Source organism: Staurois parvus, unplaced genomic scaffold, assembly GCF_062004578.1.
Source record: "Staurois parvus isolate SC_StPar_1 unplaced genomic scaffold, SC_StPar_1.0 ptg000118l, whole genome shotgun sequence".
In the NCBI taxonomy this organism is placed as follows: Eukaryota; Metazoa; Chordata; class Amphibia; order Anura; family Ranidae; genus Staurois; species Staurois parvus.
In genome coordinates, this window is record NW_028317914.1 from 6,800,023 (window position 1) to 6,823,912 (window position 23,890).

General features: G+C 44.9%; 1 protein-coding gene across 2 annotated transcripts in view; it reads right to left on the minus strand.

Moving 5' to 3' along the window:
- Positions 1-22,051, minus strand: part of PDIA6 (protein disulfide isomerase family A member 6) — a 51,423-nt gene extending 29,372 nt beyond the window's left edge. For both annotated transcript variants that reach the window (XM_089672045.1, XM_089672044.1), the window contains exons 1-5: positions 21,906-22,051; positions 17,313-17,454; positions 14,097-14,154; positions 12,773-12,899; positions 7,865-7,971 (exon numbers count right to left, since the gene is read on the minus strand). In XM_089672045.1, the coding sequence (XP_089528171.1) occupies positions 7,865-7,971; positions 12,773-12,899; positions 14,097-14,154; positions 17,313-17,454; positions 21,906-21,930 (459 nt within the window). In that variant the 5' untranslated portion in view covers positions 21,931-22,051. The remainder of the gene's footprint in view (positions 1-7,864; positions 7,972-12,772; positions 12,900-14,096; positions 14,155-17,312; positions 17,455-21,905) is intronic.
- Between the last annotated feature and the right edge of the window lie 1,839 nt (positions 22,052-23,890).

Consider the following 23,890-nt stretch of genomic DNA (forward strand, 5'->3'; position numbering starts at 1 on the left):
GGCGGGCATGGGAGGAGGAGACCAGGGAACTAGAGAGAAGGAGGTCTTGTGAGGAGCGGAGTGTGCGTGTTGGGCGGTACTTGGATATTAGGTCAGAGATGTAGTTCGGGGCAGTATGGTGGACAGCTTTGTACGTCAGTATTAGGATTTTGAATTTGATCCGTTGCGCAATCGGAAGCCAGTGGAGGGATTGGCAGAGGGGGGTGGCGGAAACGGAGCGGTTGGAAAGGTGAATGAGTCTGGCAGCCGTATTCAGGATGGACTGAAGCGGGGATAGCCAGCGGCGAGGCAGGCCAGTGAGGAGGGAGTTGCAGTAGTCGAGTCGTGATATGATGAGGGAGTGGATGAGCTGTTTAGTGGTTTCTGGAGTTAGGAACGTGCGGATTTTGGCGATGTTGCGGAGGTGGAGTCTGCACGAGTTTGTTAAAGAGTGGACTTGGGGCTGGAAGGATAGGTTGGAGTCCAAAATGACACCAAGTACTCTGGCCTGCGGGGCGGGTTTGATGGTGGCGTTGTTGGACATGATGGAGAAGTCAATGGGGGGTGGTGTCCGGGCTGGAGGGAAGACAAGAAACTCGGTTTTGGAGAGGTTCAGTTTAAGGAAGTGGAGCGACATCCAGTCTGATATGTCGCTCAACAGGTGTGTGATTCGGGTGGAGACCGAGGGGGTGAGGTGGGGGGTTGAGAGATAGATTTGTGTGTCGTCGGCATAGAGGTGGTAGTTGAAGCCGTGAGAGTGTATGAGTTGGCCAAGGGAGGAGGTGTAGATGGAGAAGAGAAGGGGCCCGAGGACAGAGCCTTGAGGGACCCCAACAGAGAGGGGGAGTGAGAGGAAGGTGGTGGCATTATAGGTAACGCTGAAAGTGCGTTGTGACAGGTAGGATGAGAGCCAGGAGAGAGCAGAATCTCTGAGGCCTAGGGAGTGTAGTTTTTTGAGGAGGAGGGGGTGGTCGACTGTGTCGAAGGCCGCAGAGAGGTCAAGGAGTAGGAGCACTGAATAGTGGCCATTAGCTTTGGCGGTTAGCAGGTCGTTGGAGAGTTTGAGTAAGGCAGTTTCGGTGGAGTGTAGGGGACGGAAGCCGGACTGTAGGGGATCGAGGAGGTTGTTGTCGTTGAGGTGAGAGCATAGGCGGGTGTAGACTAGGCGCTCAAGGAGTTTAGATGTAAATGGGAGCAGGGAGATGGGTCTGAGGTTGTTCGGGTCATTGGGGTCCAGGGAGGGCTTTTTAAGTATGGGGGTGATGTGTGCATGTTTCAGAGGGGAAGGGAAAGTGCCGGAGGAGAGGGAGAGATTGAAGATGTGGGTGAGGGAGCGTAGGATGGAGGGGGAGGGAGGTTGTAGGAGTTGTGAGGGGATAGGGTCAAGGGGGCAGGTGGTGAGGCGGGCATCAGAGAGGATCTGGGATACTTCTTCGATGGTAGTAAGGTCAAAAGGTGCGGAGTGTTGGGGGAGCTTCAGTATGAGGAATGTAGGGTGGGGTGGGAGAGGAGGTAAGAGCAGTGGTGGGGCCGTGGGAGAGGGGTGTAGAGGGGGTAGCTGAGTGAGGGGGAAGGGGGTTGGAGGGAGTTTGAGCAGCGACGAAGTCCCTGTGGGTTATGTCGAGGGGGAGGGGGGATGAGGGGGTAGCTGTGTGAGAGGGGACGGGTTGAGAAGGCGTGTGAGTTGCGGCAATGTCCTTGCGAATTGTGTCAATCTTGTTTTTGAAGTGATTGGCAATCTCAAGGGCAGTGAGTGAGGTGCTGGGTGGAGGTGGGGGTGGCGAGAGTAGAGAGTTGAAGGTGGAGAAGAGTCGGCGAGGATTGGAGGAGAGGGCCTTGATGAGGGTCAGGAAGTAGGCTTGTTTGGCAGTATGGAGGGAGGAGGTGTAGGTGTGGAAGGCAGATTTGTATCGGGTGAAGGCTTGTTGGGATTTGGTTTTGCGCCATAGTCGCTCCAGGGCACGACTGTGTCGTTTGAGGGTTTTGGTGTGATCAGTCTGCCAGAGCTGGAGCGGTCGGGGTCTGATGTTGCGTGTGGTTAAAGGCGCTAGTGAGTCAAGGGCTGTTGACAGCGCATTGTTGTAGGCGGTCATAGCCAACTCGGGGCAGGACAGGGGGAGGATGCGGTCATGGAGTTGGTCAACTGCGGAGTGGAGGGAGGCAGGGTTAAGGTTGCGGAGGTTACGGCTGGTAGTAGTGTGACATTTGGAGGGGTAGGCATTGGAGGATGAGGAGATAGAGAAGGTAATCAGGTTGTGGTCAGAGAGAGGGAAGGGGGTGTTAGTGAGGTTGTGGGGAGCGCAGCGGTTGGAGAAGACAAGATCAAGGATATTACCGTCGGAGTGGGTGGTGGATTGTATGCACTGTGCAAGTGCAAAGGAGGAGGTTAAGTGGAGGAGACGGGCTGTGTCCGGGTTGTCGAGGTTGACAGGGATGTTGAAATCACCAAGGATGATAGTGGGTAGCTCAGAGGAGAGGAAGAAGGGTAGCCAGGAGGAGAAGTCTTCCAGGAAGCGGGGTATGGATCCAGGAGGCCGGTATATCACAGCAATCTTTAGGGGGGTTGGGGAGAATAGTCGGACGCAGTGGGCCTCGAAGGAGGAGAAGCATAGGGAGGGGGGGTTTGGGAGGACTCGGAAGGTGCTCAGCGGTGACAGGAGCAGGCCAACCCCACCACCTTTACGACCGTTGGGCCTGGGTGAGTGGGTCCAGGTGAGACCGCCGTAGGAGAGTGCAGCAGGGGAGGTAGAGTCAGTGGGCTGGATCCAGGTTTCCGTAATCGCCAGGAGGATGAGGGAGCGGGAAGCAAAGAGGTCGTGGATGGCGGTAAGCTTGTTGCACACCGATCGGGCGTTCAGGAGTGCACATGAAAACGGGGGGGAGATTTTAGGGAGCAGGGGGACAGATACTAAGTTGTGGGGGTTGCGGCAGGACGTGGAGGCGGGAGGGTGTTCAACTAACCCTTTAACATAATTAAAACTACAATGCTTCAGCAGCTGGAATCAATCTTGCACCCTGAATAACAGATATATTGCCAAAAGTACTGGGACACCTGCCTTTACACACATGAACTTTAATGGCATCCCAGTCTTGGTCCGTAGGGTTCAGTATTGAGTTGGCCGACCCTTTGCAGCTATAACAGATTCAACTCTTCTGGGAAGGCTGTCCACAAGGTTTAGGAGCGTGTCTATGGGAATGTTTGATCATTCTTCCAGAAGTGCATTTGTGAGGTCATGCACTGATGTCAGACGAGAAGACCTGGCTCGCTGTCTCTGCTCCAATTCATCCCAAAATGCATCCTATCGGGTTGAGGTCAGGACTCTGTGCAGGCCAGCAAAGTTCCTCCACCCCAAACTTGCTCATCCACATCTTTATGGACCTTGCTTTGTGCACTGGTGAGCAGTCATGTTGGAACAGGAAGGGGCCATCCCCAAAAACTGTTCCCACAAAGTTGGGAACATGAAATTGTCCAAAATGTCTTGGTATGCTGATGCCTTAATAGTTCCCTTCACTGGAAATTAGGGGCCAAGCCCAATCCCTAAAAAGCAACTGCACACCATAATCCCCCCTCCACCAAACTTTACACAATACAGTCAGGCAAGTACTGTTCTCCTGGCAACATCCAAACCCAGACCCATCCATTGGATTGCCAGACAGAGAAACATGATTGGTCACTCCAGAGAACATGTCTCCACTGCTCTAGAGTCCAGTGGCGGAATGCTTTACACCACTGCATCTGATGCTTTGCATTGCACTTAGTGATGTAAGGCTTGGATGCAGCTGCTCAGCCATGGAAACCCATGGAGCTCTATGTACGGTTGTTGTGCTAATCTGAAGACAAAACGAAGTTTGGAGGTCTTTAGCTATTGACTCTGCAGACAGATGGTGACTTTTGCACAGGGTGCACTTCCGGATACGCTGACCCCGCTCTGTCATTTTATCTGGCCTACCACTTTGGGGCAGAGTTGGTGTTGTTGCCACTTTGTTATGGCATACTTCGTAGCAAGGAAATGTCACGGATGGACTTATTACACAGGTGGCAACCTATCACGATACCACACTTGAATTCACTGAGCTCCCGAGAGCGACCCATTCTTTCACAAAATGTTTGTAGAATCAGTCTGCATGCCTAGGTGCTTGATTTTATACAATTGTGGCCACGGAGGTGATTAGGAAGTCATTATCACTGGCAGATTATAGTAAAATTGGGTAATAAAGACATACCCATTAAGTGCTCAAATCAGAAATATATAAAAAAAACAAAACTTGGTGCTATTTTAAATTGTGAGCTCCAGAAAATTCCCAGTCATGTTCCTGTGCACTAAAGGGTTTAGGCATTTAATCATCTTGCACACTGCAGCTTCTCAAGTGCAGAGATCCTCCCCATTGGGACTCTGAGATGTAAAATTGGCAGCCAATCGAATGCTCCAGCATCTACCAGAAATGTAAAGACCAACTTTGGGCACAGAGAAAGGAAAAAACCCTTGGCACTGCCCCCCCCCCCCCCCCATCACCACAATGCAAAGATTAAAATGTTTGCTAGGTACAGGAAAAAGGCTATATTACTTACCCGACTCCCTGCTTTGGTGCTCGCTTTCCTTTGAAACTCCAGTCAGTGGGCAGAATCTCACCATCATTAACTCTATCAACTCTGTATTGCATGTGGTAGAGGTGAGGTAGGAGTGGGAATGTGCTGGGAACAGCTTACAGTTGGGGCTGCAGTAGTCCAATCGCAAAGATCAAAAGAAACAGGTATGTAGATACAGGCTCTTCTGCAAGCCCCTAGACTTAACAGGCATTTAACCCTTGTCCTGTGGAGGGACCCCACTGCAAAGAGGAATTGTTCTGTTGTACCCAGAGTTGAACATTAAACAAGTTCACTTTTCAGAACACGTTACACCTGTTTTTAGGGTAACATGTTCCTCTTGCTGCAGTCACTGCCCACTGTCCTCTCCCCCTGTGACAGCAGTACGGGAAGAAGTTGTGTGGGGCTCCGGCCAGATGACCATGTTATTCATTCAGTTCTGTGAATGAATGGACAACAAGTACCGACATCTTTTGTGGATTTCGGCTTGTAGTTTTTTCAATGAACTACCACAGAGCTGTCAAGCACTGTGGTAGTGCATTGAGTTTTCCTGTCAATGTAGGACAGTCTGCCCATACGAGGTCTGATGAAGTCCTGCATGGCACCAGTGATCTGCTAAGCACTGGTGCAATGCTTTCCAGGCTCCAAAAAAAATAAATAAAATAATCGTCATAACAATAAATTTACTTTTTCACCTGCAAAAAAATAAGCATTTATGATTTTTTATATATATATATATATATATATATATATATATATATATATATATATATATATATATATATATATATATATATATATATATATATATATATATATATATATTATATACACACACACACACACATATATATATAATACACTTCAGCATTTGGTTTGTTCAATTTGTCTCACATAACAGCAACTAGTGTCCCTGACTCATGCAGAAGCCTTACAGCCAAAGCAGATCTTTAGATATACATTACGTTGAAAACAAACATGAGTAAGACTCATGGATTACTACTGTAGATATTGGGTCAGGCCTGTATTGCCTTTTTGTTATATAAATGAAATCTTGAACAAGGATAAAGCAGGCTCACAGGGCTTCCGAGCATCAACCAAGTTTAACAGCAAGACTTCATCATGATTCTCAAGAGCAAAGAGTACCACCAGCAAATCATGAGTTCAGTTAGGAGCCATATATTAGTCACATAAATAAAAGTAACAGCAACATTTCAGGGCAAGTAACAGTCACTTCATCAGGCAAACAGCGCCAACATTATGGTGTATAATAAATCACCCTTAACTGCGCTTGTGATGTGCCGGTAATGCTCTTTGCTTTTGGAGAGACTGGACAGCAGTGCCATGCTTTTGGAGAGACTGGACAGCAGTGCCATCCACCTGGTTAAATACAGCACTACATTCAACTGAGCTTGAAGTGCACAACACATGATTTAATTCCAAAAATGGCATCCTTCATGCTTGTGTTAGGTCAGTGACTTCGTAGACAGTGGGAAAAAAAATAAAAAAAGGATAAAAAGACAGTGAAGAAAGGATAAGATGCTCAGAGCCTGCAGTATATGGCTCTAAAGTGTGTCAAGCCAAAACGTCCCCCCCCCCCCCCTTTATTTTTGGATGGAGCGTGGAATGGAGAGAACCTCTCTGGTTTGTACTGCTGTGTAGGGAGATTTCCCATTATTTCATGTCCTTCAGAAAACATTTTTACCAGACAGGATGCGAGGGGAACTCTTGAACAGCAACAAAATAAACATGCTTTTATTTTTAGTAGGGAAGACATTTACTTGTCAAGTTTCACCAATTTCCTTGCTGGTAAAACTTGTCAGCAGAACAGAAAGGGAGAGGAAATCTCTCAAATTTGGTGTTATAATCCTTCAACTTGACCCTAAACTAAAAAAAGTATTTTGCTTAATACACACTTAAGAGTTTTGCATAAAACAGATTATGACCATATGTAACTTAGGTAGACAGTCCTTTAGAATTTCTTTACTGTAAAATGATGAAAAGGCGAACACAAGTGGTGTACAAAACTGGGCTTTAGGGTGAATGCAGGTATACCCACCTGTCACAACGCTCCTTCAGCGTTACCTATAATGCTACCACCTCCCCCTCACTCCCCTTCTCTGTTGGGGTCCCTCAAGGCTCTGTCCTTGGGCCCCTTCTCTTCTCCATCTACACCTCCTCCCTTGGCCAACTCATACACTCTCACAGCTTCAACTACCACCTCTATGCCGACAACACACAAATCTCTCAACCCCCCACCTCACCCCCTCAGTCTCCGCCCAAATCACACACCTACTGAGCGACATATCAGACTGGATGTCGCTCCACTTCCTTAAACTGAACCTCTCCAAAACGGAGTTTCTTGTCTTCCCCCCAGCCCGGACACCACCCCCCCATTGACTTCTCCATCACATCCAACAACGCCACCATCAAACCCGCCCGGCAGGCCAGAGTACTTGGTGTCATTCTGGACTCCAACCTATCCTTCCAGCCCCAAGTTCTTTAACAAACTCGTGCAGACTCCACCTCCGCAACATCGCCAAAATCCGCACGTTCCTAACCCCAGAAAACACTAAACAGCTCATCCACTCCCTCATCATATCATGACTCGACTACTGCAACTCCCTCCTCACTGGCCTGCCTCGCCGCTGGCTATCCCTGCTTCAGTCGATCCTGAATACGGCTGCCAGACTCATTCACCTTTCCAACCGCTCCGTTTCCGCCATCCCCCTCTGCCAATCCCTCCACTGGCTTCCGATTGCACAATGGATCAAATTCAAAATCCTAACGCTGATGTACAAAACTGTCCACCATACTGCCCCGAACTACATCACTGACCTAATATCCAAGTACCGCCCAGCACACACACTCCGCTCCTCACAAGACCTCCTCTCTAGTTCCCTGGTCTCCTCCTCCCATGCCCGCCTCCAGGACTTCTCCAGGGTGTCACCCATCCTCTGGAACTCCCTGCCCCAACCCATCAGATTATCACCTACTCTCCTCTCCTTTAGGTGCACCCTGAAAACCCATCTCTTCAGGGAAGCCTACCCCACCCCCTGCTAACTTGCCGACCTCCTCCACTCTTCCTACCACTCCATCCCCCACAGCTATCTCCTCCTGTACCACTATCCCCTCCCTCCTAGGATTGTAAGCTCCAAAGAGCAGGGCCCTCAATCCCCTCATGTTTTGCATTGTATTGGTATTGTTCTGTCACATGTTCTGTCCCCCTTTGTAATGTACAGCGCTGAGCGAACTGTTGGCGCTTTATAAATACTGTATAATAATAATAATAAATAATACCTGTCTTCCATAGTCCTGTCCACCATCTCTTCCATTCAGCCTGTCCTTAGCAAGTGATCGAATAGCACTCAATGCAGCATCCACAATGGCTTCAGCAGTCCTGGCTCCTACATGTACGAGAGAATAAATATATCAATGAGTGAAACTTCCAAATTTAGGTGCACATACACAGGTAATACAGAATACCTATCTTACAATAAAAAACTTTATCAACACTAACAGAAGCCTTTGCCAGTTTTCCATTAGAACGGATACTTCTGGGCTACTGTTTATTAAAAATTAGAAGCATGAAGCCAGATATATGCAACAGGAAGTCCAATAAAAAAAAAAAAAAAAAAAAAAAGCTGTATACAATGTTGTATTATATGGCAACGGAGGACTTTTGCCCTGTATGCAAATCAAAGTGTCTCTCACCAAGGAAGAAAGCCGACTCCCCTGGGATGTTCTGTTTATTCCCTATGCAACAGTCAGTTAACACTAGAGAATTATTCACACCAACAATTGAAAATATATACGGTAATGCCCATATGTTGCTGTGCGTTGCATCTTCCAAGGCAATGCATTGGTGTGATTACAGTCTTTACCACACTAAAGCTGGTTTATATAGAAGGTGAACTAGCATGTGTCTTTTTCCAAGCAAACAAGAACCTGATAATACAGATGAGGGAATCAACTTGCAATAGTCCTTTCATGATCAAAAGGTAACTCATACCAGGACACCAAGGTTAGGACAGAACTAAGCCTGCGACATAAAAGTTTCCTAGCATCTAGCGTTTGGTAGAAGAGAATTAAAGTGGTAGTAAACATATGCACATTTAAAGTTATAAATAAAAAAAAAAAAAAAAAAATTTCTTCATGCAAGTAAGAGCATAATTAACTAGTATACAATGCATACTAGCACATTATGAAATACCTACCTTAAAAAGGAAGCCGTCCACCACAGTAGAAGCTCCAGTATTCATCCGGTCTTCCTTCTGGGTTCAATGGCTGCGGCCACTTGAATGGCCAAGCCGCAATGGCAGCTATGGCAGAGAGCTCTGATGGAACAGCACAGGCATGCCATTCCTTAAGAGCACACGTGCTGGCGACGTCACCAGCTGGAGCAACACTGAATATCTCCCAAAAAGGTGCACGTTTAGGAGATATTTTTTATTTTTACACGTTTATAAGATAGTCATTTTACCTACAGGCAAGCTTTATTATAAGCTTAACTGTAGGTACAAGTATCCCAGAAGTGTTTACTACAGCTTTAAAAAGCCTAACACGTGCCTGCTATCCATCTTTTGTTAATTGTATACGGTCTATGGCACATGCATAGTGCAATGCACATTCCTAGCCAATTTCTGGCATTTCAGAACCAAATGTTGGTGCCAGGGTAACATAATGCTAGTGCACAGGTGGACTACAGATGGTTGTAGAAGCCATCATCACTTGGGGAAACGTTATGTAATCTGAGGATGTCCAAATTAAATGTGAAATCTGGCACTTCACTGAGCATGCAGCTGTAGTGGATTGTGATAGACAGTCCACGTCTTATTAGATCAGCGGTTCTCAACCTGGGGGTCGCGACCCCTTTGGGGGTTGAACGACACTTTCCCAGGGGTCGCCTAAGACCATCGGAAAACACATATTTACGATGGCCTTAGGAACCGAGACACCGCTCCTCGATCCGTCTCCAGGTGTGGGCGGGATGACATGCCGTCCCTGTCATCTGGACACACCCCCGGGATCAATCCTTCCTCGTCGGTGATTGGCCGCCGGAACTGTAGCTCAAGAGAGGCACATAGGCGGCCAATCACCGGCGAGGAGGTGGAGCTTGGAAAGGAGGAGCCGAGCGGCACCGCGAAGCTCAAGCGAGTGAAGAGGAGGAGAGCGGCCGGAGAAGGAAGACATCTGACCGGTAAGTGTCTGTACCATGGGAGAGGGAGGGAGCGAGCGAGCCCAGGCTGGAGCAGGGGTCAGCAAGGTAAGTATCATTGGTGTCAGTGGGAGGAATAGTGCCCCATCATTGGTGTCACTATTACCAATGATGGGGCACTATTCCTCCCCCCACTGACACCAACGATGGGGCACTATTCCTCCCACTGATACCAACGATGGGGCACTATTCCTCCCACTGATACCAACGATGGGGCACTATTCCTCCCACTGACACCAATGATGGGGCGCTATTCCTCCCACTGATACCAATGATGGGGCGCTATTCCTCCCACTGACGCCAATGTTGGGGCGCTATTGCTCCCCCTGACGCCAATGATGGGGCACTATTCCTCCCACTGACACCAGTGATGGGGCACTATTCCTCCCACTGACACCAGTGATGGGGCACTATTCCTCCCACTGACACCTATGATGGGGCACTATTCCTACCACTGGCACCAATGATGGGGCACTATTCCTACCACTGGCACCAATGATGGGGCACTATTCCTACCACTGGCACCAATGATGGGGCACTATTCCTACCACTGGCACCAATGATGGGGCACTATTCCTACCACTGGCACCAATGATGGGGGCACTATTCCTACCACTGACACCAATGATGGGGCACTATTCCTACCACTGGCACCAATGATGGGGCACTATTCCTACCACTGATACCAATGATGGGGCACTATTCCTCCCATTGACATCAGTGATGGGACACTATTCCTCCCACTGACACCAATGACGTGGCACTATTCCTCCCACTGACACCAATGACGTGGCACTTTTCCTCCCACTGACACCAATGACGTGGCACTTTTCCTCCCACTGACACCTATGATGGGGCACTATTCCTCCCACTGACACCAATGATGGGGCACTATTCCTACCACTGACACCAATGATGGGGCACTATTCCTCCCACTGACACCAATGATGGGGCACTATTCCTACCACTGATACCAATGATGGGGCACTATTCCTCCCATTGACATCAATGATGGGACACTATTCCTCCCACTGACACCAATGACGTGGCACTATTCCCCCCACTGACACCTATGATGGGGCACTATTCCTACCACTGACACCAATGATGGGGCACTATTCCTACCACTGACACCAATGATGGGGCACTATTCCTACCACTGACACCAATGATGGGGCACTATTCCTACCACTGACACCAATGATGGGGCACTATTCCTACCACTGACACCAATGATGGGGCACTATTCCTACCACTGACACCAATGATGGGGCACTATTCCTACCACTGACACCAATGATGGGGCACTATTCCTACCACTGATACCAATGATGGGGCACTATTCCTCCCATTGACATCAGTGATGGGGCACTATTCCTCCCACTGACACCAATGATGAGGCACTATTCCTCCCACTGACCCCAATGACGTGGCACTATTCCTCCCACTGACACCAGTGACGTGGCACTACTCCTCCCACTGCAAAATTACAGTTATGAAGTAGCAACGAAAATAATTTTATGGTTGGGGGTCACCACAACATGAGGAACTGTATTAAGGGGTCGCGGCATTAGAAAGGTTGAGAACCACTGTATTAGATGATCAGTAAAATTACAATTTTATAGTCTTGCTACTTTCTGCTTCTTGCTCTTTAAAATTCCTTACTCTCTTAGGTAAACAATCAGATATAAGTTGACAGAACAATGATAATTAAGATGGCGCCTTCATCAAGAGTCTCACCCTAGGTGACTCATTAGAAGAAAAAGTATCTTTTAACGTAAACAACCCCCATAAAAAGGGAATGAGTCGTTTTGGGGACAATGATTGGAAGATATCAACACGGATGGAAGAACACACAGAAACCTAGTGGACTTTTCACCCAATCAATGTATATGCTTTGCCTGCATCATGAGACCTATAAATGTTACTGTTAGTTCCTCAATAAAACAGAATTTTAGGAAGTTGGCAAAGTGCCAGTGTCTTACTTCCACGTGCACGTATTCTCACATTAATTACCCTCACTGGTAGATCACAACAGCTGTGGTCGGTAAGTAACCACAACAAAAACACAGCTTCTTTATCTTTTAATCCTTTCACATGTTCCAATTTGAGCTGATGCCATTACTACAGAACTCTGGTTTCCTGCTTCCAGGTGGCTTCTTTCTTCTGTAGCATCCTATGGTGGCACTCTTGCATGTAGAGACTAGAGCTGTGCATCTATATTAACCCACAGTCCTGTAGCCTAGGGTGGCAAGGCACCTCACTCCTCCTCATCACATCTAAAAATCTAACAACCAAGTTGGAGACTGCACTGTCCACTGCGAATTGTTTCCTGTTAAGACTGCAAGCTCAGGGAAGCCACAGAACAGGAACCAGCAGAATTGAAAGCTGAAAACTGCAAGTGTTAGGGTTAAGAACTTTTACAAATGTCTTACTTGGGAATGTTTATATTATTGTGCTGAATGTGCTAAACCAAAAAATGCCTAAGAAGTAATACTACTGTAAAGATCAGGGCTGCATGGAGGCACGCTTATAGCTTAGAAGAAAAATTCCCTCAAGAAGCCTAAGTGCCATATCTCACAGATCAGCATAAAGTAGGATGCTGCCAGAGTTGCACCTCATATCTGCTCTGATATGCTAAGTTTTGAAGAGAACGTGGGCTGGTTCTCCTGTCTCCACACTTTATTAACCAGGCCAAAATGGTCTGTATTTTACCATTTTTTGGAAACACCTTCATTTTAGCTATAGATAAGAGAACACAAAAAAAAAAAAAAAAAAAAAAAGTTAAGAATGTTGGGTACCCAGTAAGGGTAAAATTTGAGCTCACTTGAAGGAAATAGTGACTGTATGTTTTCCCTCAATTATTTTGATAAAGATCTGATCTACTTTGTATTAGTGATCCTTTTTATTCATTAGGCAAGAAAAAAAAAAACCAAAAACAAAAAAAAAAAAAACCACAGCACTTTATATTAAAACACATGGATACTCACCCTGATAATTTTCAGGCTTGTTCTTATTTGCTCCAAATATCTTGATAGTGGGGAAACCTCGTATTTCATACTGACCACCCAGAGACTGGTGTTGATCAGTATCCACAGCTCCTATATTCACAATACCCTGCAAACATAAATTGTATGAGAGCAACGTACAATCACTTGCTGACTATCCAACATATGCATTGCCGACTGTCTCTCTCACAGATTCCCCAATACATTGCGCAATGTTCCTCACACAGATCCCAGAGCATTGCTGACTGTCCATTAGACTCTCCCAACAAAATTAGTATTCTTGCAATTCTCTAAAACGACAATTGAATAAAGAAAAAAATACTGGCAATGGTACAAGAAACACTGAGGGTTTGTATTAACAGGATTTTGTTAACTTCAAATGGGTTTTGCATTCCCATACTAGTCTATGGAATGGAAAACTCCACTTACAGCCAGTCAGCTGCAGGTCAGGAGTCCAACTTCAGGTCAAACAAAGGGTCAATGAATATTTAAGGATCTCAGAAGTCTCTAACCATTTATACAAGACCATAGCCTATCGACAACAGCTTGCCTTCAATGGGGACCTGCCAATAGGAGTATGGGTTAACATGAATACAAAAATTTAAATGTTGCCTTGCCCATGTAGAGCAAAGATTGCCTGTATACAATGCACCCCCTGAACTCGATACTCACCTTCCCAATGTTCCTCTGCTGCTCCTACCTAAATTGTGTCACCCAGCTCTCCTCTCCCAACACTTGGAAATACAAGGTATTTCCGGCAAGAGGAACAAAGAAGCACTGACAAGGAGAATATCAGTATAATTGGAGGTGGATTTGGTGAGGGGGAGCACATTACAAAGCCAGCTTTTGGTGGCCCACATTTTTTTTTTTTTGCAATTCAGCTGATTGGCTCCAGATGTGAACTGTACAAATAATCAGAATCAAGCCACTGCTCAAATAACAGGGAACAATGAAAAAATATATATTCATCTAGGAGGAGAAAAGTGTGTAAAACGGGAATGGCTGGCCAAAACAACAACTCTTAGCAGGTAAAATGAAAAAAACAAAAAAAACAAACATACACTGGAAAACTGTGTAACATAAAAACTACTGGAAAGCCCTGCACATTGTTCAGGGAATATCTACACAGATGCACTGAAGCAAACGAACATCAATAAATAAATAGAAAGCAAAGTACAAGCGACTCTCACGGGTCTTGAGTAGCAATGTGTCCAGACAAGAAGGGTTTATTCTGTTCAACCTTGAGCGGTGTATTAGTGGTTAGGCGTTTCGCTAACACCACCATTGTTTATATCTTGGTAGTTACCTTCAATGCAGTTGCAGCTTTTTTCCATTGTGGGGCCAGACTCTGGCAGTGTCCACACCTATATGAAACAACAACAATTTCACATTAAATCCTGCAACGTCAAAACAGTCTGCAAGTATACAGGTATATGTGGCAGATAGGAGTATACAGATGAAGAATACTAGTCTAAAAATACTTAAATTTAGCTTCTACAAAAAAGGTATACCTATAACGTATTAACAAATTTGTAGCTCGTAGGGATGTGAATATGTAAATAATCAGGATAGGCATGTCAAACTGTTTTCTGGGCCTCATATCTTCCCAGGTGCTCTGAACTAGCCAAAATTGTATTTCTCCTCAAAACGTTTTTTGGGATGAGGATGGAATGGTTAAAATTCTGGTGAACTTTTTTTTCTTTTTAAAAACTATTTTGCGCGGTTTGTGTCCAGTCTGTCACAGCTCCCACAGAACAAATTTCCCAATTGGAAGCTGTAGCAATTGTACGTACAGAGATGGATGCGAACCTACATTTTGCCAAAGGCCCTCCATCTTGTATCCCTTCTACTCCAAATCAGCTTCCCCCCCTCCCTCTCTGTTGAGAGACACGTGGTCCCTGCGTCTGGGTTCAGAAGTGCACAGGCAATCAGGCACAGCGGGACAGCTGCATGGTTATAAATCCCAAATTAGCTGGTGCCCGGGTGTCTGTTGGCTTCTCAATCTGAGATAATCGTAAAGCCATAAACCAGTCCTTCACTGGGCTTCAAACGCATTCCTGCTAGCCATAAAACAGACATCACATTTAAAACCCACTTTTCCCTATAATTTCATATCTTAAGGTAGGAAATAATTACATAAAAATAAAGCACATATTCGGATAGCTCAGCTTAATGCGAGTCTGATATCTTACACCCCTGGCTTACGTATACCCGAGAGCAGAAAGTGATATCTCCTTAACTGCGATAAGCAGATATGTCATAACTGGTATCTGGACGTTCAGAATATTATTCTGAAGATTATCCTACCCGTGGCTAGAATGTTACATGCATCTAGGGAAGGTTATTGACCCTGGTATAACTTGCGAGGGATTTTTGTTCTAGCCTGAGTCTCCAGCCTCATACACCCCTCCCCAAATGAGGCGATTGGCTCTCTGCTGTAAGGAGACACCCTGCTGAGTTCCTAGAAAAGGGCTGTCAGGTTTGGAGAAGGAAGTTGAAGAATTCTCTTTTTAACATCAGAAACCAACTTGGGCGAACGATACACTTTTGCTCCGACACTTGAACGCTGCTTAAACCAAGGCTGACGGCAAGTATTCTACCTCTCTAAACGTCTGTTATCTCTTTGCTGTGTTATTGCTCTCTGTATTTATATATATATATATATATATATATATATATATATATATATATATATATATATATATATATATATATATATATATATATATATATATATATATATAGATGCTACATCTTTTTCTGTAAATACGCTTATTGTGCTATTTTGACCTTTTTAGTAATAAATCCTATTTTCTGAAAAGTGTTGAACTGTTTCTAAAGCTCTTTAATGCAAACTAAGAATCCCTGTCTCTGAAGAGTGCTACTGCTGTGTTTTTTAAACCTCTATATATCCCTGCCTGCAGTGGCAGTGGTATACAGACAATTATTCAAACATCATAGTGTTATTGCTAATATTGGCAAGGTTCCTCCTCTTCTCTACAAAAAGGCGGTGGTGGCAGTGTGAAGGGTTAATTGCATAATTAACCTGACCCAGTAACAAATCGCTCTCAGGTACATAGATTGTGGTCCATTAGCTGGAAAATATTTGTGCAGGGTGCAGCTGAGCGTGGCATTGTTACGCATGTGACAGCGCGGTTTTAGATTGGCTAGTCCTTTGGTCACGAGTTGGTGAGAAGGGCTGGGGGTCTGACGCCGCGATCATCACAGAAGCAACTAAAGTTTGGATTATAAAAAACTTTTACAATGGTCACCAAGGCAAATACATGAAAGTGAACAACTCCAGACAGTACAAAAACTTGACAGGGATTCTAACCCCAAGTCTGTTGCTTTCGGTGTCTCCCTGAAGCAGAAATACCCTCTGAGCCTGGGTTCATACATATGCGGTGCGGTATATTGCATGTGATTCGCACAAGAACCGCACCCAATTCCTGTGCAAATCACATGCAAATTGTGTGCATGGCGATTGGAGCCATACTTTGTGTGGCCCAAATCGCACCGCATCAAAAAAGGGTGTCATTGTCTAGTCTGTAGAGGTCTGTGTCCCCCTCCATGGATATGCCTACCCAGACCATCACCGACCCACAAGTAAAACGGTCATGCTGAATGATGTTACAGGTAGCATAATGTTCTCCATGGCTTCTCCAGACCCTTTCACGTCTGTCACATGTGCTCAGGGAGAACCTGCTCTCATCTGTGAAAAGCACAGGGCACCAGTGGTGGACCTGCCAATTCCAGTGTTCAATGGCAAATGCCAATCAAACTTTATGGTGCCAGGCAGTAAGCACAGGGCCCACTAGAGGACATTGGGCTGTCAGGCCACCCTCATGAAGTCTGTTTCTGATTGTTTGGTCAGAGACATTCACACAAGTGGCCTGCTGGAGGTCATTGGGCTATGGCAGTGCTCATCTTATTCCTCCTTGCACAAAGGAGCAGATACCGGTCCTGCTGATGGGTTAAGGACATTCTACAGCCCTGTCGAGCTCTCCTAGTGTAACTGTCTCCTGGAATCTCCTCCATATATTGAGACTGTGCTGGGAGACACAGCAAACCTTCTGGCAATGACATGTATTGATGTGCCATCCTGGAGGAGTTGGACTGCCTGTCCAACCTCTGTAGGGTTCAGGTGTCGCCTCATGAAACCAGTAGAGACCCTGACCTTAGCCAAACACAAAACAGTCAGAAAAGTAGAGGAAAAAAAAAAATGTCAGTGGCCTCAACCTGTAAAACCATTCCTGTTTTGGGGGTCATCTCATTGTTGCCCATCTAGTGCACCTGTTAATTTCATTAACACCAAAGCAGCTGAAACTGATTAACAACTTACTCTGCTACTTAACTGACCAGATCAATATCCCAGGAGTTAAATGGACTTGATGCTATACTCTGATTAAAAAGTGTTCCTTTAATGACACATTATAACAATACATAGCAGCTCCATACCAACACACACACACCTCAAAATAACATACAAAGTACATCTCACAAAATCTTTCTTGGTACTCACCAAGGAGCATAAAATTCTATCAGCCACACAGCGTCACTCTGGATAACCTCTCGGTTGAAATTACTGGGGGTTAATTGTACGACATCATCACTGGCAGAAAACATACCCCTCACTGCAAGATGCAGTGAGCAAAGAACTGCCCCTGCAAATAGAACATACCATCAAGGAATGAGTATGTAAAATATATACATGCAATCGCATAGAAAAACTAAATATATACGTCATTAACATTGTGCATACGGGCATAACGCACAAACTAGGCCCAATACAAGTATTCAATGTCACCAACTGTATCTAAAACAAGTCCTTGGGGTATGCCCGTTACATCATTTAGAAGGCCTGTCTAGTAAAACCAATATTTCGGCTGATCACCATAAGTTAAGAAAGCCGCATAAGTTTTGGGATCCTCTTTTTCCCTAGCAGGCTGCATGAAGGCTGAGCCACATTACCAAGGCCTGGACAGAAGGGCAGAAAATTGGGTTCTGCTGTAAGCATTTTTACTTTTTACTGCTAGTTGCTAGTATGTTACATAGGGTGCAGAGGTCAATACATAGAGGTTAGGTATATTTCAGTACCAAGTCTGAATTTTTATGACAAAGAATGGGTATTTCCCAGTTTTCCCCATCTGTTCACATGATATTTTCAGGTTTATTTTCTAATACAGTAATAATTATTTTAAACCATGTACACCTGCATCTCCTGTCCTGGTAAGCTACATTTCAATATAAAAAGACTGGTAAATCTTATCTTGATGGACCACGTCAGCATCATCTTTGATGTTTCACCCAAAGAACCCGAGACAAGGCTTTGCCAAGGGGAATAGATCAGCAAATTGTACATGTAATTAAATAAAGGATCTGTGCTATTACCATGCAACCAATACACAGAGTGTCAAAAGTGGTTGTAAACCTCTGACATGAAATATGAACAAAGCATATCCCTCTATAGTGTATACTTGTCTTAAACCAGCGCACCAAGTGTCATTTCAGTCTGCTGCTCTTTTGCCCCTGACAAAAAAAAAAAAAAAAAAAAAAAAAGGAAGTAGTGACAAGAGGGACCTCCAGCAGATTTTCTGCCTCAGCCCTGTTCCTGTGAGCTGTGTGGAGGGGGTGTGTCCCTCCAATCAGCTCGCAGAACTCTCCTCATTGAGCTCTGCAGAGTAACTTCAGCTCTCCGCCCCCTTTTTTCTGAACTCTCTGACAAGTGTATAAATTCTGCAATTTGAACAGATGTGGAGGAGAGGCTGCAGACAAAACAGGTACAACTTATATAGCAGTGGTCTCCAAACTGCGGCTCGGGGGCCATATGTGGCCCTTGGCTTGCCTTTGTTTGGCCCTTGGTGCACTACTTCACTGACTGACACCATCGATGGGGCACTATTCCTCCATTCAAACCAATAATGGGGCATTTTTTATGCCCACTGATAACAGTCCGGCCTCCCTAAAGTCTGAAGGACAGTAAACTGGCCCTTTGCTTACAAAGTTTGGAGACCTCTGTTATATAGGATTTGTTTCATCTCTGTATATCACCCACGGCCAGTCATTTCACTGGGGATATGTAAGGGTTTACAACTACTTCAAAGCCCAACCCTATGCAAAAAACAAAAATGTATCCCTCACCATGGGATTGCCCCCAAACACGGGTTTAAGTCTAGAACATGAAAAGAATATTTACTTACCCGGTGTCCAAAACCAAAGAAGGGTCAATAGCCCTGCATTGGACATGAGGACACCAAGGGAAAGTCCACCACCAGAGCACCATCATCCAGGGAAGCTGAGGATTAGGGAAGTAAAATGATTTCTCCTCTCCCCTAGATAAAACGTGCTATTAACCCTGTGTGGGCACAGGCCACAGCAAGTTATTTTTTAGTTGCTCAGAGTCGGGCTTCAATTCACCTTTGTGGCCATGTTTCATGCTACACATATGTAGCATGGATGGAGCACATGTGTGGTGCCATCACTGCGATCAAAGTCCATTGCTTAATTCCTCCAGCCAATGAAAGGGCCGTACCTTTGTACTAGCCTGAGGCTGGAGGAATAGTCTGCTGGAACTTGTGCATTGCTCCTGTGATCCACTGATAAAATGCTATGCAGGCTTTAAAGTAGAACTAAAAGGCAAATCCTTTTTTTTTCTTCTTTAGTTAGTTTTGGATAGGGTGGAGAGAGATCCAGTTAGGTTTTTATTGCGGTCGGTGTCCCCATTAGGGAGATTCACCATCTCTATTTGTCCTGCTTACCACCATAAAAAGTGAAAGTAAAGAAAAACCAAAATCTTGGGTTCTCCTCAGAAAAGTAATAGAAGAGAATTTTCAAATGGGGACACTTTTTGGGGGTCCCCAAGGAAAATACCTTAATTTGAAGGGATTATCACTCACTTCCTGTTTTGGCTATGGGACAGGAAGTGAAGGGAAACAACACCAATAGGACACAGATGGCAAAAAATAAACTGACAGGGGTAATAACCCTCCCTTACTCTATTCAAAATGAAAAAAAGTTTTTTGCCTGTAGTTCTACTTTTATGCAAAAATGTTATAAATGCATTTGTTTTTATTTTATTGATGTGGCTGCTTTGCATAAAATGTTTGCAAGGGTAGACTATGTCTTCAAAAAGTAGCTCGACTTTTGTTGAGGTTAAAAAAAACAAACAAAAAACCATCCCCTCTGGGTGATCACTGTACACTGCAGGGATTTTAACAAACTTTGTTGCAGATTCCTACCCATTTTTGCTCAGAAGAAAAGGAAATTTGCTCTCTTTTCTGTCTGCATCCCTTTAGAAGTATCTCACCAAAACTGAAATATTTGTTGCAGTGGATGCCTAAAATACGACTTCTATTTTAGTGCAAATTTCTGGGAAATTCAAGGAGCCAATCACACAGCAGGAAATTAAATTTACCAGGGAGGTTCTGTACACCCAGTTGTGTATGCAACGCCTCCAGATTGTCATATTGGATATTTAGTATAACTAAAGGCAAGACTTTTTTCTTCGTTTTGAACACAGTAGAGAGGGACTAGACCTTCTGTCAGTTTCTATTTCTGTCTGTGTCCATGTTAAGGAGATCCACCGTCTCGTTTTGTCCTGTTTACTATTATCATTGAAAGTAAATACAAAATAACATTTTTGAGATTGTCCCAGACAGGTAATAGAGGGGAAATCTTCCAATAGGTACACTCGTTCTAGTAACCCAAGTGTCCCCCTTGATTTACAGGGATTTCCTTTCACTTTCTATTTGGCTATGGGACACAGATGGTAAAAAAAACAAAAAACAAAAAAAAAAAACTCAAAATATTAGCCAGCAACTCGATTGCTTCTAAATCCAGATTAACTGTCTTAGTCAATGAAGTTAGCAACGCCCCTACCTTCATTGGAGGGGCTGAGATATTATACATGTTGAGAGTGATTTTAAGTTTTCTATGCTATGAATAAGGCTCTCACCGAAACGCGTTGGCATTCATGGATCCTGTACTTATACCTTGTAACCAATAAATAACTGGACTTAGAAGCAATCGAGTTGCCGGCTAATATTTTTGAAGATAGCTGGTACCAGTGGTAGTTCTTAGCCTGAGCACCAGCCTCCAGTTGGGGATTATTAACGAATGGTCTCATTTGCTATATCAATTATAATCTCCCCTTACACTATTTAAAATGAAAAAAAAAAAAAAAAAAAAAAGTTTAAGAAAACATTTTTTGCCTATAGTTCTACTTAAAATAAAATTATAGCTCCGCAGATTGTAAAGAAAAGTAAATTTTTAAGAAGATTAAATTAAAATAAGGCCTGTGCAGCACATACACATATATATATATACACAAAACAAAAGTATAGCTACTTTTTAAGGACATATATTTTACATACACACACACACACACACACACACACACACACACACACACACACACACACACACACACACGAAAGTGGAGTTATCCTTTAAGGACCCATGCCTGGAAAGCTTGTATTCTACCAGAACGATGTATCCATCTCCAAAGTAGAGGGAGTCGGATGGATCTGTCTTCGGTACCCTGGGGACAATGCGTGATGAGAGCAGCCAATGTGCAGCCACATCCCATAGAAAGCGCAGCATCCTCCACCCTGATCCAAGGAAACCGTCCAACAGCCCTGAGAATCGGTTCCATTCCACCTTCAGCTTTCATGAATCAGACTTACGGATTGATAGATGGGCAATAATCCCAGCGCATATTTCACCAATCGCCAATCTTTGGAAGGGGAGGGAGGATGCAATGCAAGAGGTCATCAGAATCCCTATATAACATACACATACATTGAGAGAGACTATGTATGTATGTACACACACAAATATATATATATATATATATATACACACACACACATACATACATACACACACACACGTGTTTTATATATATATATATATATATATATATATATATATATATATATAAATAAAAACACGTGTGTGCATATATATGAATATAGAATAGCATGTGTGTGTACCTCTCTCTACATACATACATTGCAGAACCCTCAGTAGAGAGCTGTCAGTGCCAGTAGCTGCATACCGGCATGTTGTGCCCCACACCAATACACATGCGGAGCCCCATCCCTCCTGCTCTCACCCAGTAGAACTGTTCCTCTGGCCATCCTCCCGCTGCGCTCCCGGTCCGCTGTGTGCACCGTCTGCCTGTGTTCTTCCCAAGCACCTCAGAGCTACACTTTCACCTTCCGCCGTGTCCGCCGCCTATTGGTCCCTCCAGGAGCTTCAACCTTAATATAGCCAATCAGAGGAGGCCGGGTAGCGCAGCCGCCGGTGACTCTCCCCCAGTCTTCCTCCAGGAGAGCGAGCTGGGAGAAGGTGATTGGCCCACGCAGGGTGACGGGCGGAGTTCAGGGGGCGTGGTTGGTTGTCCTGTCCAGATCCGGATTTGGTGACGTTATGGGCGGGATGGGAGAATGCAGAAAAGTTGAGAAGAGTTGCATGGAAGTTTTGTCTTTGTGAACTTTTCTGTTATCTGATCTCCGCACACTGATCATTATCGTCTGGGAGCTCTAATCCGATTTGGGTTGAGCTGATTGTTGGCATGAGCTCTGCAAGGGGGGGAGAGGAGGAGGAGAGGAGAGAGGTGGAGGATTTTATCATCATATCACGACCAAGGGCGGACTGACAACTCATGGGGCCCCCGGGCAATAGGGGATCATGGGGCCCCTGTGTCTTTACCCAAACTCAAAAAAGCCTATGAAAAAGGTAGCAGGGGCATCTCATGGGGCCCACTACTGACCCCGGGCCCTCGGGCAGTGGCCGAGATTCCAAATGGTCAGTCCGCCCCTGATCACGACTTGACTACTGTAACTCCCTCCTCACCGGCTTACCTCACCACAGGCTATCCCTGCTTCAGTCTATCTTGAATGCCGCAGCCAGACTCATCCACCTTACTAACCGCTCCGTATCCGCCACCCCTCTCTGCCAATCCCTCCACCCATTGGATACAATTCAAAATACATTGACGTATAAAGATGTTCATAATACTGCCCCAAACTACATCACCGATCTGGTATCCAAATATCACCCAAAACGTACTCTCTGCTCCTCACAAGACCTCCTGCTCTCTAGTTCCCTGTTCTCCTCCTCCCATGCTCTTCTCCAGGGCTTCCCCCATCCTCTGGAACTCCCTACCCCAATCCATCAGACTATCACCTACTCTACTCACCTTTAGGCGCACCCTGAAAACCTATCTCTTCAGGGAAGCCTACCCCACCCTCAGCTAATTACTGAACTCCTCCACTCTTCCTACCACTCCATCCCCCACAGCTATTTTATCCTGTACCACTATCCCCTCCCTCTTAGATTGTAAGCTCCAAGGAGCAGGGCCCTCGAACCCCTCGTGTATTGTATTGTTACTGTATTGTCTTGTGTACTCTCCCATTATAATGTTATAATGTACAGCGCTGAGCAAACTGTTGGCGCTAAATAAATCCTGTATAATAATAATAATAGTTTGGAAATGAGCAGTAAGTGGACCTCCACTGTATTAAAAAGTAACTCCACTTTCCTTTGGAGAAAAAAAAAATAGGAAATAATAATAAAAAAATGAATAGTAGTATAGCGTACACATTAGCAACTCACATCATATTGTAATTGAATGATATTACGAAATTCCCTTTCCTTTTCCATCTGCAGCTCTGTCATTTTCTGTACAATGCAATATGTCAACCTGGAGGTGTCCTGTATACTGATAGTGTACAGAACGCCCCCTGGAAATGTCACTTCCTGCTTGTGTGACCGTCACGGATTATCCCAGAAGTCAGATGTTGGGCATCCCCTGCAATACAAATGTAATTTTTGGTAAGATGCTCCAAAAGGGAAATCACATCTAACGCTGGCCATACATTATACAATTTTCTTGTACTGGTTTTCTTTAGATTTACCACAACCATAGAATGGGAGGTCAGACCTGAACACTTTCAGTATGCAATCAGACAGGCCCTTGCACTGCATAGTTGAAGGTAAATCTAAAGGAAATTGAACAAGAACATTGTATAATGTATGGCCAGCTTTAAGGGATGCAAACCCTGCCACTTTCCTCATTAGAGCCCTGCAGGTGCT